Source organism: Acanthaster planci, linkage group LG06 (assembly GCF_054643075.1).
Source record: "Acanthaster planci isolate LZ-2023a linkage group LG06, COTS_SCS, whole genome shotgun sequence".
In the NCBI taxonomy this organism is placed as follows: Eukaryota; Metazoa; Echinodermata; class Asteroidea; order Valvatida; family Acanthasteridae; genus Acanthaster; species Acanthaster planci.
In genome coordinates, this window is record NC_141782.1 from 5,821,873 (window position 1) to 5,834,811 (window position 12,939).

At 42.0% G+C, this 12,939-nt stretch overlaps 1 protein-coding gene across 8 annotated transcripts in view; it reads right to left on the minus strand.

Moving 5' to 3' along the window:
- LOC110987750 (uncharacterized) overlaps positions 1-12,939 on the minus strand; it is a 523,067-nt gene that overhangs the window by 183,570 nt on the left and 326,558 nt on the right. For all 8 annotated transcript variants that reach the window (XR_015425693.1, XM_087138265.1, XM_087138261.1 and 5 more), the window contains 2 exons: positions 12,203-12,330; positions 532-649 (listed from right to left, as the gene is read on the minus strand). Coding sequence is in view for 7 of the 8 variants with exons in the window: in XM_087138265.1 (XP_086994391.1) it covers positions 532-649; positions 12,203-12,330 (246 nt within the window). In the remaining variant the exon portion in view is untranslated. The remainder of the gene's footprint in view (positions 1-531; positions 650-12,202; positions 12,331-12,939) is intronic.

Here is a 12,939-nt window from a genome sequence, read left to right on the forward strand (position 1 = left end):
CTGAAGCCATCCTCCTACACACTTTTTGCAGGTCCTATAATGTGCAGGGGCTTTATGCGTCAGCCTTTTTCATGGCTGATATGTGATGATCTCATAACTGCCCCCCCCCACTTTGAAAATCATTCCGCCACCATTGATACCCTAAAGGCCAATGAGGAGTGTAATACCTGCTCACCACCTGTATGTAAGCATGGTGCTTCCACATAAATGGTATATAAGTAGTCGATGAATTAGTCTGTCAATCACAATAAAAACTCAAAACAGAATCAAACATCCCAACCACACGAACACAAGTTTGTAATTACCTGCAATCATAGACATCCATTGCTCTCCATTTATTTAGATATTTTTAAAGGGGTCATCTTGCATTCAATTTACCACTCCAGAACTCTCTCCCAGTTGGGGATGTATTGTCCTTAACTGTTCAGTGTCCACAGGTGAATGTAGAAAACAAACTCGTACACAAATAAACAAGAACAAAACTGAAAAAATGAAAGGATGATCACAACAGGGCAACTGTGAAGATTATACCTTTCTCAACTGCCTCTGGAATGTTATGTTCTGACTTCTGCGAATACATTTGCTGGAGAAACTCTGTATCTACCTTCCCAGTAAGGTCTCTTGCATTTTGCCAGATAGATTTTTTTATCTACAACAAAAGCATTCGAAAAGCAGATATGTAAATGTTGCCTTTATTTTGAAAGAATTTCACAGTTGTAAATGCAAACTTTGTTACAGCTTACTGCCAATTTACTAATCCTGTACCCTGGAAGTTGAAGCATTTGTTAGAATTTTCTAATGAAGCATACTACAAAATTTCATTTTTGTTGTCATTATACATTTGCCTTTAAAATACAACATGTGAATTCTTCTGGTATGAACTTCAGACACTGAAAGCAACGGGGGTACCTTTCTTAACCACTTGCTGCCAGGTGGATTTTTCTTGAGCAAAACAAGATGCCGGGTCCTTTTCAAGATTTTCCGTGTTCAAAATTCTTCAAAAATTCATCATTTAATTTAATGGCCGTCATATCTACATGAAGGACTCTTTAGGCACTACTCTAAAGCTGACATTTAACCTTCATTGACTTTTGAATATTTCAGCCAGGCCTGCAGCCTTGGAAAAAGAGCCCAGATTGTGCAGTGTTATGTAAGATTCTTTTGTTCCCGACACAGTGCAGTGCTGACCTCTTTTCAATAGGGGCCAGATTAGCGTGTAACAGTGCTGTGTGGAGAGCTTTTGTCCCCGGCGGTAATCCGCTCACTCTAAATGCCTCAAACCGTGGCATACTGTTTCAAAACAAGGCTGGATTATCTCCACGACTGAGAGCGAAAAAATGTTGGTAATGCCCAGAAGCTCAGTCTTTCGTGCTGAGCACGGTCTTTTGTTCATAAGGTCCAACTCTTTTGCCCAGTTCTGGGTTTCCCGGCTCTGCATATAAAGCCTATGTACTCAAAAACGGGTCGCCCGGCAGGGAGTGGTTAAAAACAAAATCCTAAAGAATGGTCAAACATTACTAATTTCTTCATAGGTCTAAGGGTCACCACTCTTTAAAGAATATTACAACAGCATAAAATGTGTTGTTGATGTGTATGTAACCTTAAACATCCAACAGCAATGTGATATGAATCTACTAGAGAATACTGAAATAACATTTACTTATGCATATTTTCCTTACGCTTTTATTCATATGCTAAAGTTTTATCAAATTTAGAGTACCCTCTATCTCTTACAGTACATTACAGTGCACAGCCCATAATCTCACTTGTTTTGCTCCTGTGTTTGAGCTAAGTATTTCCTGGCAAACTCATCCTACACTGCTGGGAATCTACACTGTTCATCTTACCCAAAAGCACTTACCTATCCAGATAGAACACCAATTCACCAACAAATCTGGTATATTGAACATGCACCTTGGTTCCCAGATTTTTTGTGTGCACCTTTTCAAACATTGAAAATTTGGTTATAATAAAATGAATTTAGGTCTGATAATAAAATGAATGAAAATCTTATTCCTGACAGAACAACAGTCAACATGTGGTGTGGTCAGTATCCTTTTGTGAGTAGATATACATGCCTGTGCAAATGACAGCCACATAGACCAGCTGTGTATGTGCATGACGACTGCAACATGGGCAACCCTGATACAGAAAATCCTGCTTGTTATTGCAACAAACACAAGGGTTTTTACTTCATTCAATATTTCAGCAGTCAGTAGCTGTTGATTGTCTCTACTGCAAGACTTGAGTTGAGGAGATGTGAAAGAAAAGTGGCTTCCTCAGTCAGAGATGTTCTGGCTTTACCATCAAGTACAACATGGTAGCACACTGTCGTATAATTTTCAGGTTCATTGCCCCCATATGACCATGGCAACAGCTTGGCATTAAGAAAGCATAGAAAGTTCACTGCACAAGGACCCGCATGTCAGGTAGAGATCTGATTTCCGATGTAAGAATCCCTGACTAAGGCTTTGCAATTACGTCCAGCTGGTAGGTTGAAATCAACAGTGGTTGGATGAGGAGCAGCTTGGTAAATCTGGGAAAGCGTGCCACGTTGCACGCAGATTCTCAACAAATAGGAATGGATTAACCTGTCTTGTATCCAGGTGAAAAGCATTATTTTGCAGCATTATCAAATGTAAACTATTTGAGGTATTTAAGAATGATTTTTAATTTGCCTTATATCAGCATTTTTTTTAATGCATCTCCTGAACTAAACTCTCCCCCCACCTAAGAGTGGGACGAGTCTACTATTACATACCTACCAGATTACCAATACATATGCATTATTTCCTAGTCCATTTCATCCACTTGCTAAATTCTCAATGACCAGCAGTGCGCCCTCACTCGCTCGACTCCCTTGAAAGCGGCCGCCATGTTCTTCCTCTTTTGACACACACAAAGTGCGCTGAGGCTGAGAGGGGAGGAGGGAGGGAGATTGGTAATCTGGTAGGCTGTCATATCTCAGCCCATTTTATTGTTTAAAATGACAACTTTTATTTTTCTTTCAGGTAGAGTTTTATTGAGTTTCCCAATTTTGGCTGCAACAAGAGAAGAAAGAAGCTTGATTTAAATATTCATTTCAGTGTGTGATGTCATTGATTTGCATTTAACACAAGGTGCTTGGGGCTCTAGATTGTGGACTTTGCATTTGAATGGTAAGTACAAGCAGTTGGGATGTTTCAGTTGGGTGTGGTCTTTTCATTGGGTGCACTGGAGTGTGAGGGAGTGTGATGTATTAGAGTGGAGGTGTGCTACCCATGGTCAGTCAGTTGTCTTGCTGTAAAGCATTTCAACACCAGTGGTCAGGCTCTCTCCAATCAAGCAAGAGTAATTTCAGCTAAGGGCCTTGTGCTCTTTTGGGGTTGCCATACTTTGTGAGCTTACACAAATAATGTATATCTTTTCCCCATCCTGAGCGGACTGTCAAATGACCCTGGAACTGGTGACTGACTGCAGAAAACCATGAAGCCACAAACTGTAAGAATAATTGTTTTCTGTGTTGAGTAATTTATGGTACTTGTATGAAAGATTATTGTAATATTTTGATAGAAGAGTCATACATTTTGAAGTCACAACTTAGATAATTGTCAGCCACTAGAAACAGTATTGTACAACTATTTGGAGTTGAATTTATCAACTTTTCCAGAGAGCCCTACCTTATGGCAGTTTTAATACTTTGGGGCCGGCCAAGATGCTCTCCACTGTTCTATGCTGTGTCTAGTGGGGGCGTGACTAGCTGTTTGGCAGAGCACTACCACTACCGTAGACGTCCATGGCGGATGCGGGCCAAGAAAAACTGTTATTTTACAATGTATTCAAGGCTTGGTTTAATAATTTTTTTTGTGTACGACACTTCGCCTGAGTGGAACTATTTAGCCTGTGTGGCACTATTTAGTCTGTGTGGCATAATTTACCCTTAGTATCGGGTGAATATTTTCTCTTGAACTTGGAAGTAGCCTTGATGGCTTTTGCAGTAAATTTTGCTTCACTTAGCGGTAATTACATGTGGTGTAGTGGTGGAATATTTTGCTGTTGAAGCCGACTTGATTTACACTCCTGTACTTCTATTTTCTTGTGATTGTACCTTCAAAGCATAGTGTTTGGTGTTAAAGCGTCTAATGTAGTTCTTTAATCAAACTTCAAAGCAATTCTCTAACGTCAGTTTTTATGAATATCTCCATTTGAGGAATTGTACAAAACTATCAGTGAGTGAACCTCGGGACTGTAAATAGGTAATAACTTATTTTATTAAGATAAATTTGTGTGATTGGTTTTCACTGATTCAGTTCTCACATAGGCATGCAGTAGTAGACTCGTCCCACTCTAGGTGGGGGGAGAGTCTACTGCCTGCAACCTACGCAGATTACCAATACATATGCAAAGTAGCACAGAACCAGGGGACGGCGGGGAGGCAAGAGCGCACTGACAACCCTGAACCCCAGGAGGAGTCACGTACAACCTGCAATGAACAAAAATGACAGATTAGTAAAGGACTGCAAGAGGTAAGCACAAAGAACAATTCACCATATAAATGTCTTGAGTGCACCCACTTGCAGGGGGAGGGACGGCTGTATATGGAGCTACTGAGATCCCGTCTTGAGCACGGTCAGTCCGTGAAAATGATCCCCCTGCAAAACATCACCGAGATAAAGAGAGGTAAATGTTGAGGGGGATTTCCAACAAGTGGCTTTACAAATGTCTGAAATCGGGACGCCTTTGAAATAAGCCCATGAGGAGGAGACAGCCTGAACATCATGAGCACGTATATGGCATCAACATTGATCATCAGAAGCAGTGGGCCAGTCTGAATTTGCAAACTTAATAGCTAAAACCACCCACCAGGCAAGAGCGTCTCTGGACGCTGCACGGTGAGGCTTGGTAGATGTAATGAGTAATTGAGTTACTTGCCCTCGGATGTCCTTAGTCTGGTGGAGGAACTATTTGAGTGTCCGGACAGGACACCAGAGTTTGTCAGAGGTGGATGAGGCTAACGACTGGATGGATGGGACGAAGATGTCCAGTGGTTGAAATGAGGGTGTTTGGTTCTTGGTAAGAAAGCCAATCTCTGGAATAAGATGGACCGCAAGAGGCTCCCATCGAATATGGCCATCAGCAATGGAAATACCTTTAATTTCGTAGCCTCAATAAGCAGTGATGACGGCTAAAAGGAAGACTGTTTCATACCCAAATGAAGAAGGGTAGCTTGTCCCGCCGGTTTGAAAGGGGGGCTAGCCAAAAGTCGAAGGACATCCCCTAGATTCCATGAAGGAACGAGTTGTTGGGTTGGGGAACGTTCAATAAACATTCCCCAAAGAAGATGATGGATCGCAGAGTTGTTAGAGACAGAGGATCCATCAGAAAACTCACCGTGGATAGCCGCCAAAGCTGAACGGTAGTTCCTGATTTTTGAAACAAGAGGCCAGACCGGAAGAGATGCAAGAAGAACTCTGTTACAAGGGAAAGAGTTGCTTCGGTCGGATTCGCAGAATGTTGTCTACACCAGGAGCTCAAATGTCGAATGTGGCTGTCATAGATCTTTCTCGTTGACAGCCGTCTGCCTCTGGCAGCCAGGCAGCAGCATCTCGAGAAAGCCCTGCCTGCTGAAATGATAATTGGATATCCAACACGTTAGGTGTAGGTGAAGAGGATCCAGATGAGATGGAAAGAGCCGGGTTGGAAAAACAGGTTGTGGCGCTGGGGGAGCAACAGGGGCATGTTGACTAACAGCCTCATGACGCGGGGAAATCATGGTTGCCTCAGCCAGAAGGGAACGATGAGAAGAATTCGGCAATGTTCTTTCTTCATCTTTGACAGGACTCTTGGGATCAGCAAAATGGGGGGGGGGAAAGGTGTAGGCTAGGAGACTTTCCCATGAGATGCGCAGAGTGTCGGTCGCCCAAGTCTGAGGATGTGGAAATCGAGGGCAAAATTTTGGAAGTTGAGTGTTCAGATGAGAGGCAAAAAGATCCACATGCAGTCTGTCGGTTGCTTGGAAAAGAGCACGTACCACCTCTGGTTGAAGAGGAGAGAGCATGGGCCAGATTGTTCTGTAACCCGGGATGGAATAAGGGTAGGTGAGCGTGTGCCCCTTGACGATCGATGTAGGTGACAGCTGTAGCATTGTCTGATCGAACTAGAACTGTCTTGTTTGTCAGGAGTGGCAGGAAGTGACATAGAGCATTGAAGATTGCCTGCAGCTCGAGAACGTCTATGTGGGAGTCCTGCATGACTGGTTCCCATTGGCCGGAGATCTGATACGGCAGCAGACTGGCTCCCCACCCGTAGGTCGAAGCGTCTATAGTAAGTACCATGTCGTGACCCGGAGGGGCAAAAGGAAGGCTGGTGGTGAGACTCGCCTTAGAAGACCACCACGTCAGGAGATGACTTAGAAAAACTGGAACTGGCACGAGGAGGTCCAGTGGATCTGTGTGTGGTCTGAATTGAGACAGGAGCTGGAGTTGGAAAGTTCTCATGTGGAGTCAGCACCAAGGGACAAGGTTGACAAGACTGAACATGAGACAAGAAGCTGAAGCCAAGCCTGAGCATTTATTTGTTGACTGACTTGAAATAGGGCAACACACTTTATCAGATTGTCCACGCGGGCATTCGTAGGAAAAACCATACCGCAGAGAAATGTGGGAATCTGTGACGCAGTTGTCCTTGGCTTGTAGTGGTTGATTAGGAATCTGAAATGAGTTGTAGAGTGCAAACTGTTGCAGTGGGGGAAATAGCCTCGACCCTTGATTGGCCTAGGATTAATAAGTCATCCAGGTACTGAAAGATGAGAATGTTGGAAAGATGAAGATAAGCCCTCACCGCTTGCACCACTCTGGTGAACACTCTCGGTGCGATGGAAAGCCTGAATGGGAGAGTGCGAAACTTGTAGGTTTGATCTCGATACGAGAAACGTAGAAATTGGCGATTATCAGGATGAATGGGCACGTGAAGATAAGCATCCTTGAGGTCTATGGAGGACAACCAAGCTGGAATGAAAATTGAGTGAAGAACTGTGCAGAGTGTCTCCATCTGGAAACACTTGGGATGAATGAATTGGTTGAGCCTTAGGTTGAGAATTGGTCTCCATTTCCCCACATCCTTCTTCGGAGTTAGAAAAAAGGTGGACCAGAAATCCCTGTGGGTATGGAGCGCGGGAACTGGAACGATAGCCCATTTTTGCAGCAGGTTTGCGATTTCAGACTCCAAATCATCGCATTTGGACTGATTTATGGGGATTTGAGCCGCAGTACTTTGTTGGATGGAGGGGCACTCAAGAACTCGAGACAATAACCCTGAAGAAGAGTATCGAGAACCCATCCGTCCGACGTTATCTCCCCCCAGAACCAGAAAGCTAGAAGACGACTGCCAACAAGTTCGAGATTGATGACCGAAGAAGGGGTACAGCAGTCACCTACGCCGACCCCCGAAAGACTGCAGGGGGCAGCGGGCGACTCCACACTGGGCAATGGAGGAAGCTGGAGCCGAGAAGCATGTCTGTTCCCAGGCAGGTTGCGAAGGTCGACGAGCATGCCTTGAAGGCCCCACAGGACGGCGCACTAGAGGAGCAGAACGTTGCAGATGTCTCGGGGGAGCCGAATTAGAAACCCGGGGGCGAGAGTCAGACGGCTGATGAAAGGATCTCTTCCGAGCATTATCAATCCGCTTGACCTCACTTTTTAGGACAGAAGTACACTTGCCCGCAAAGATATCTTTATCAAACAGAGGGAGACTCTTGAGGGCAGAATTAATGGACTCGTGGGGAATAGTCATAGTGAGAATAGCCGATTCCCTATGGGAGGCAGTAGCTCGAAGAGATACCCTAGCAAAGTGCTCGAGCCCTGTAAGCAGTGAAAGGCCATAGTCACAAACTCGGGAGAAATATCAGAGCCCTCCTCACATGTCCGGGACAAAAACTTGGTGAAGAGGAGAAGAAAGGACATGCAGTGGATACTTGACCGGGCAGCCTGGTCAACATCTTTCATAGCTGTCTCCATCTGCTGAAGATTCTTATCTTGGAATACGTTGGAAGACTTGCCCCTGTTCGGAAAAATCTTATCTCTGGCTGCGTCCGGCACCGAGAGATAGTGATCATAATCACCTGATGGGAACTTGAAAAGCGGTGTGGATGGTAGCCTGAATTCCACTGCTTGGCCTTAGCCAGTTTGTCCATAGCGTCTATGCAAGAGCGATCAAGGGGAAATTCTAGGAAGAGGGGAGAAGACGACCACTCTCCCGGCAAACAACGCTTGAACGAAGGGTGCCCCCATCGTCAGCAGGTGACAGGCAGCCCCAGAACATGTACCATTTCTCACTGTAAAAGATGTAAGACGTGAAAGACATAAGCGAGACTCAGATGGCGAAAGATCGTTCACCAAAAGTGGCTCATCTTCGTCCGGAGACTGACCAGAACCAGAAATATACGAGGAAAGATCAGGACCAGAAGTGAAACCCACCGTACGACTGTCATCCATCGTTGGCTGAGCAGGCCCAGTGTGGTGAAAGACACCCTGAGACTACGGCTCCGGATCCGGATGTATAGTAGCCGGAGGGGGCAGATATCGCCGGACAAGTTCCGAAGCGTAGTGTATCCTTGCTTGAGGGGGAGCTGGAAGCGGAGTTAGAAGCACAACACTGAGAATTCCCTCTCTATAGTTTAACCTAATGCACAAAAAGAGAGAGAAGCACGGCCAAAGAAGAAAAAGGCGAAATTTCCGGGGAAAAAAAACAGTTGAAATAAGAACAAAGAATAACGAGACAAGCGCTCTCACGATATTCTGCTTTTTTTTTTGTTTAAAGGCTTAACAAACATACAAAAAGCCACAACTGTAGGTAAAGCTAATCAAGGTATGTACAAACAAGAAATAACAAATAGAATAAATAGGCAAACAAATACATATTTATTCCAAATCAAACAAATATATACCAAAACAAACAGCACCACCGAGGCAAAGTTTGGAAGTCTGTTGCAAGGCTGAAGGGAACAGCAAAAATATAAATAATACAGGGGACAAAGTTACCGTCTTACTGTTCATGAGAACGAGAACGAACAAATAAACAAGGTGATCGAGAAATGACACCGAAACAACAGGTAGTGAAGAAAAAACTCTCCACCTTTTCAGAGCTGGCCAAAAACAGGTCCGATAGTAATGGCGCCAAGAAAAAGAGGAAAAACATGGTGGCCGCCTTCACGGGAGTCAAGCGAGTGAGGGCGCACTGCTGGTGATCGAGAATTTAGCGAATGGAAGTAATGGACTCGGAAATAATGCATATGTATTGGTAATCTGTGTAGGTTGCAGGCAGTAGACTAGCTGTTTTTTCAAAAATTGCAAGATCTTTGCAAGACCTTTGGTGGGCAATGTAACTATGTGGCTAGATCAGAAAATTTTGACGTCATAATGACGTCATCAAAATTCATGTACTCTGTATACTAGGCAACCTCTGACAAAAAGTTGGTATGTACATGAAACTTGTACTCAGAATGAAGTATTTGAAATGACGATGTAATGGCATCAGAATGTGGTTTATTATTTGTTACATATTTGTAAAAATATTGGTTTTGTACACAGTGCACACTTTGTACCAGGGACTTTAGGGGACTGACGTCACAGTGGGTAGCATATGATGTCACTTCAATAAAGTTGTACATTTTAAAGGGCCTTGAACTAGTGAACTGGAAGTCGGATTGTATTCACTCTTGGTATGCCGGTGGACCAGTATATGATATACATAAAAATTTATATGATGTCATAATGACACTGTAACAATGTCATCACCCAATTTTGTGAAAAATTCATCCTTTTTGTTATCTTAAAATTCTTTGTGACTGAAACACTTTTTTCTCAGAACATTTAAACTGAAGAAACAAATCCTACAATCTGTTCTGGAACAGACACAGACTTCTTGTTTCCTATCCATTTTCCATCCTTTTAATGAACCTTTACCGCACTACTGCAGTTTACTGTGGAGGCTTCTCAAACAAGAGGTTGTTTATCAACAGTTATGACAAAGTAAACCTCAAGAACAATCCGGGAAATAAACACAGCTATTCAAATGAACGTATTAATAAACAATCTCTAACACTCCTTTTTACTTGATTGTGTCAAGTTTAAAAAAGTAGAAGAAATGCATTTCCTGTGGGAAAAAGGAAAAGTATACTGCAAGCAAAAATGTAATTCAACATTTTCTTGATTAATTAAAGACACCAATAATTAACAGTCAAAGTTTATTTTAAGCCTATATTTTTTTCTTCAAAGATACTGGCACTTCCTTTTCTTGATGAATTCATTATTCTTGATGTCTTTGCAGTCATTCTTCAGGGACTTCAACAATACCAAGGAGATAAGAAACCTCTCTAATGATGATGCCTTCTTGTAAATAAGAACATGTATGTTGTCTTAAGATTTGCAGCTCAACATTTAATAGAGTGAACTGACGTTTTAATAAATTTCACCTACATAATAATGGCCTTTCATCTTAAGCTTTGTAGGTAGCAAAAAGGCAGCGAGCTTTGACGAAGTAAGGTGAGTGCTCACCCTGGTAGGCTCCTTGGACCTATTTGGACTAACCTCAGTGATTCTTTGGCTAACTCTTGAGGTGAGCAGCCAATGCATATGACTGACTCTCCCCGGCAAAAAAAAGGCTATTAAGGGAAGAGGCAAGTGCTTCCCCATTAAGCTCAGTTAATTAAGTAGTTTGTAGATGAAATAAGAAAACACAACAAACTACTGCACTTTTTTTTTCATATGAAGGCATGTAGCTTTCTAAAAAAAGAAACAAAAAAAAAACAAAGGGAAATATTTCAACTCATAAGTTAACTGACGGGAAGAACCAGCCTGCTTGATGGACCTGGGAAACATGCAGGGCAATGAACTACCTAAGCTAACAACACACAGGGGAAAATAATAAATTTTAACATCAAAATGTCTAATGATTTCACTCTTAGCCGTGTTGAAGAACAGTAACTTACAGCTGCACTCAAAACTCTACATACATGTAATGTACTGCAGAGTTGAACATATATAACACAGCAATACTCAGCGAAGAAAGCAAACTTCAAGAAAATGAGAGTGTGAAAATACGTGTCTGTTGATCTGATGCAAAGTAAATGAAGAGAGATTGTGGGCACGGCACCATGATACATTGTTGGAGATAGAGGATGCATTATAGTTGATCAAGCTTTTAATAGCCAATAATATGACGGCACTCAGGAAATATACATAGGCAAATGCTATTGAGGTAAGATGAACACTGTGATTAAGTGTGCAACCTTCATTCAGTACTGTCATGCTCCACTGAACTGTAATGTGAGGATTTATAAGGAGTGAAAAGGAAGGTTTCATGAATATCTGCAGCCCCTATGCCACCCCCCTTTAAAGACTAAACCAATTGTTGAGAATATGGAATGAAAATGGTCTTACAAACTGGCAATTCATGGATTTTTTTCCCTCAATGCATTTTTATGTTTGCTTTACATAATACATCTCAACAAGTGATTCATATGATAAAGCAAGTAAATTTTTTTCAGGGGGGTCTAATGACTTCAACATTGGGTATTATTATAAATGGTCTCATAATTCAATCAATAATTCTTGTAATTCAAGAGCATTTATATGACTAATCTGATAAATTTGTAGCTCTTTGAATACCACATCTTCTGAGAATATGCACAACACTATTGGGAGACAAGATTCAAATGATGGTATGGCACATGAAACGTACACAACAAACTATAACGTAGAATGCAGGTTGAGACCGTTGAGACCAAGAACAACTAAATATCAGTGACACTTCAACCACTTCTCTGAGAAGAGGCAACACACAAGGAAGGTAGGCTACAGTGCACTGTGGGTACTCTATTGTCTGGACTCAGAGCTAATTTGAAGAATTCTCAGGAAAAACAAGAGCACAAACTCTTTTTCAATGCAACTGTGTAACAAAGGATTTCTGTTGGGTAAAATACCAGGGTAAAATGAATTACATAAGTGATCTGTCTTTAGAGTTTTAGCAAATACCACAGGTGTAACGATTTCAAAAAAGAACAAAAGAGGTATTTATATCAGTCAAATGTTTGACTTACTATTGTTGAAGATTTCTCAAACCATAGCACCTTAAGTTTCAGCAAGGTATAGATATTATCACTGAGGGACTATCACAGAGCAAAAAGCAAAAACTAAATACAGTGTTTTTAAAGTTAAATACTTGCCATGAGGGCTGACACTTTGTTCCAGTGAAATGGTCGCATTTTCACTTTAGAGGTGACTTCAAATTTCCTTGTTATGGGTGCAACCATTTCTGGTGGAGGTGGTGGTGCCGGAGGGGGAGGAATAAAAGCTGCAATTGATGAAATATTTACAGCAATGTCAAAACCACAATATGGCATGCTATACAAACAACATAAAAACTTTCATCCATTTCCATCTGGATATTGACTTTGCCCCTTTCCAACTGAGTCTAAGGGAGAAAGGAGGATCTTTTTGGTGAATGATTATCTGAATATCTCCCTTTGAAAGATAATCCTACAGTACCAGAGGAAAGTGCTTAGTAATAATTCAGTTCTCACCTGGTAGCATTTCAGTAAAAGAAACTGAACTTGGCACCAAGTCGGCGGGGACAATGTCCCCCAAATACACCCCTTCCCTTTTAGTGCTATCCCAAAGCCCTCGAGAGTGGCCAAAATTTTCAACAGTGCAATACAATGACAGATTTTGTATTTGAAAACAAGATGCCCACTGATGACAGGAAAAGGTTCTGCTACAAAGAAAGAAAATACCAGTTTATAACCAATTTTTGAATCTGAATTGCAATGTACTTAGCACCAAACTGAAACAAATTTAGTGAAAAAAGTGAGAAATAAAAAAAAAAATATAGAGCTTATCCGTCTGTTGCCAACAGAACAGATGGCTTTTTCACCTTTTGAAATTTGACCAATTAATCTACAGC